General features: G+C 66.7%; 1 protein-coding gene across 1 annotated transcript in view; it reads right to left on the bottom strand.

Annotated features, from left to right (window-relative positions):
- FAM102A (family with sequence similarity 102, member A) overlaps positions 1-1,083 on the bottom strand; it is a 37,392-nt gene that overhangs the window by 9,168 nt on the left and 27,141 nt on the right. The window contains exon 4 of the mRNA XM_010856873.1: positions 590-706. Within this exon, the coding sequence (XP_010855175.1) occupies positions 590-706 (117 nt within the window). The remainder of the gene's footprint in view (positions 1-589; positions 707-1,083) is intronic.

Here is a 1,083-nt window from a genome sequence, read left to right as displayed (position 1 = left end):
GGCCCCGAGGAGTTCGGGGGGCGGCTGCCCGGGGGGAGGGTGCTGCGCTGGCCACTGGAAACCTTCACGTGGCTGGGCCCTCGGGGCAGCTGCCCAGGTCTGCCAGGTGCAGGGACGGCAGGTCCGTCCACACCCCGGTGCTCTGGAGCTCAGGTGGCCTCGCATCATGCACGGCAGTGGTTAGGAGCTGGGCTGCAGGGTCAGATGCCAGCTTTGCTGTGTCTTTGGGTGGATGACCACCCGAAGGTGGAGCCCTGTGCAAAAGTGGGGTCAGGAAGAGACACCACTCCCTGCCAGGCTGTGGTCGGGCACCACGAGATAAGGGGTGCTGGTCTCACTGCAAGAGATTGTCGGGGTCCACTCCCTGAGGCCCAATTATGGAGGGCAAAACTGAGGCCAGTGGCTGAGTCAGGCCTCCAAGGGGGGTTTCCTGACCCCAGGGCCCACGTCTTCCCAGCGTCTCTCGCTGCCCATCTGGGATGAGAACCTGTGTTCTTCGCAACTCCCCAGGGGACTCTGACAGGGAGGTGGTCCGCCCTTCCCCTGCCCCTGGGTGGGAGGGGCAGACAAGGCCCAGAGCCCCCCGTACCTTGAGGATGGAGTTGTCCTGTCGAGTGTTCTTCGTGTCGTAGCCCTCCAGCAGGCAGCAGCGCACCGTGGAGCCCGAGCCTGCAAACTCCGCCAGGTTCAAGTCCGCGAAGCCCAGCTAAGCGGGGGACAGAGGAGAGGGTGGGAGGCTGAGGGGAGTGTGAGAGCAGCGCTGGTGGCCCAAGGGTGAGCTGGGCCGGCGGCGGTGGGGGCTGGAGCCCTGGACCCGCCCCGCAGCCCCGACGGACTGTTGCATAACCAGCACCCAAGGACATGGGCCCCGGCTGGAGGCTCCACGTGGCAAAGCCAGGAGCTCACATCCCCGGGCTGCACAAAGCACCCTTTGTGCCGCGTCCCGGCGTGCACCAGGGCAGCGCCCGAGATGAAAGGACATTGTTGTCTGCGACACAGACGCAGTGTTCCCGGGGAAACAAGGCCGTGCTGTGGGAGCCGCCGAGCCAGCAGGCAGGAGGGGGGGACAGGGCCGGGGGCACG

Source organism: Bison bison, unplaced genomic scaffold, assembly GCF_000754665.1.
Source record: "Bison bison bison isolate TAMUID 2011002044 unplaced genomic scaffold, Bison_UMD1.0 scf7180017864375, whole genome shotgun sequence".
In the NCBI taxonomy this organism is placed as follows: Eukaryota; Metazoa; Chordata; class Mammalia; order Artiodactyla; family Bovidae; genus Bison; species Bison bison.
The sequence above is the reverse complement of the archived record's forward strand: the minus strand, read 5'-3'. Positions and strand labels throughout refer to the sequence as shown.